At 49.0% G+C, this 1,725-nt stretch overlaps 1 protein-coding gene across 1 annotated transcript; it reads right to left on the reverse strand.

The window, feature by feature from the left end:
• Positions 1 to 384: 384 nt before the first annotated feature.
• LOC119823214 (olfactory receptor 2H1-like) lies at positions 385 to 1,323 on the reverse strand. The gene has a single exon (XM_038343074.1). The coding sequence runs from the start codon at positions 1,321 to 1,323 to the stop codon at positions 385 to 387; it is 939 nt and encodes a 312-aa protein (XP_038199002.1).
• Between the last annotated feature and the right edge of the window lie 402 nt (positions 1,324 to 1,725).

Below are 1,725 nucleotides of genomic sequence, written 5' to 3' on the forward strand. Positions count from 1 at the left end.
GTTACCTTACAGTTGCAAGAAAAGTACCCATTAGGAAATGTTTCAGACCTGCTTAGTCACTGAAACATGTTAGAGACAAGGCTCCCAACTGTGGGATACGTAATGTCCGGAAGGCTAGAAATGCTCACCATGAGTGTCTTTCTGTTAAACTAACTGAAAGCTGTATAGGAGACTGCGCATGCTTACAACATCCTTCACTATAGTAGAGCAGCCATACATCCAGCAGAACTGGAGTTGAAGCAAGGCTCGTAAGTAGGTGACTCAGGTGCCCATCCCATCACCCGTTCATGCCCCAATTACCAGTTTCTCCGTAGTTTTGTTCAACAAGTCTTAATATGTCTACCACGCGGGCCTAGCAATCCTCCTGTCATAAGTATTTCTCTGTTAGGTATTTTTGGAGTCCCCATTTTTCCCCAAAAGCCTCCAGAATGCCCTCTTTACCTCCTTGTTCCTCAGGGTGTAAATGAGAGGGTTGAGTGTAGGCGTTCCCACGGCATAGAAGAGGCCAAAGAACTTGCCCCTCTCTTGGGCATAGGGATTTTTGGGCTGCAGGTAGACAGCGATGACTGAGCTGTAGAAGAGGGTGACCACAATGAGGTGGGAGGAACAGGTCCCCAGAGCCTTTTTCCATGCTTCAGCAGAGTTTATCCTCAGCACTGCCCTGGTGATGGCACTATAAGAGATAAGGATGAGGCTCAGAGGCACAACCACAAGGATGACACTGGACACAGCTAACTGAATCTCATTAAAAGTAGTGTCCCCACAGGCGAGTCGAATTAGAGATGGCACTTCACATAAAAAGTCATCTATCTGCCTATGGGGACAGAAGGGCAGACGGAGGGTGGGGGGTGTCTGGACTGTGGATTGAAGCAGCCCCATTATCCAGGCCAGAGCTGCCAGCTGCCAGCACAGGCGGGGGTGGATGATGGTGGCATAGTGCAGGGGCTGGCAGACAGCCACATAGCGATCAAAGGCCATCACTGTCAGGAGGATGCACTCGGTTGTTCCCAAGGAGAGGAAGATGACGAGCTGGACAGAGCATCCCAGGAAGCTGATGGTCTTTGTGGGGCCCCAGAGGTTGACCAGCATCTGGGGCACACAGGTTGTGGTGAAGCAGAGGTCCAAGAAGGAGAGGTTAGAGAGGAAGAAGTACATTGGAGAGTGGAGCCTGGGATCCAGTGTGGACAGCAGGAGGATGAGTGTGTTTCCTAGGAGCGTGAGGAGGTAGGAACACAAGACCACCACGAAGAGAATCTTCTCGAGGCGTGGGTGTTCAGAAAAGCCCAGGAGAATGAAGCCCATTGTGGATGTGTGGTTGGCCATGTTCCTTTGTGTCTAATGGGAGGGATGAAGCTGTCAGGTCAGTGTGATATCAGAGGTCTGATTAAAACTCACTTTAGGAGTTTCTCAGGACATATCAGGCAGATATTTTTCTTCTTCCTCTGGTCTCCCAAGCTTCCTTTCCAGGCTCATCACCAAGTAGGTCCTTGTTTTTGCCTGTTTCTCTTGGTCAAACATTGTCTAGTGGCTAGGAGGAAACCGAGAATGTAGTGGAGGCCAGGTAGGTCCTTACACTGGTCTTTGACTTCCTGGTTAGGGGTGAAGAATGCCAATATGAGACTGGGTAAACAAATCATTTACTCATTGGCATAAATGTGCCGAATGCCCTGTATTCTCAATGCTTTTCTGTTTTTTCTCTGTGTTGTCTCATTCTTTGAATCTCTT

This window comes from Arvicola amphibius, chromosome 9, assembly GCF_903992535.2.
Source record: "Arvicola amphibius chromosome 9, mArvAmp1.2, whole genome shotgun sequence".
NCBI lineage: Eukaryota > Metazoa > Chordata > Mammalia > Rodentia > Cricetidae > Arvicola > Arvicola amphibius.

What these genes read in the sequence shown, in the direction of transcription:
- LOC119823214 (XM_038343074.1), bottom strand. Translation starts at nt 1,323, where the DNA reads ATGGCCAACCACACATCCACAATGGGCTTCATTCTCCTGGGCTTTTCT.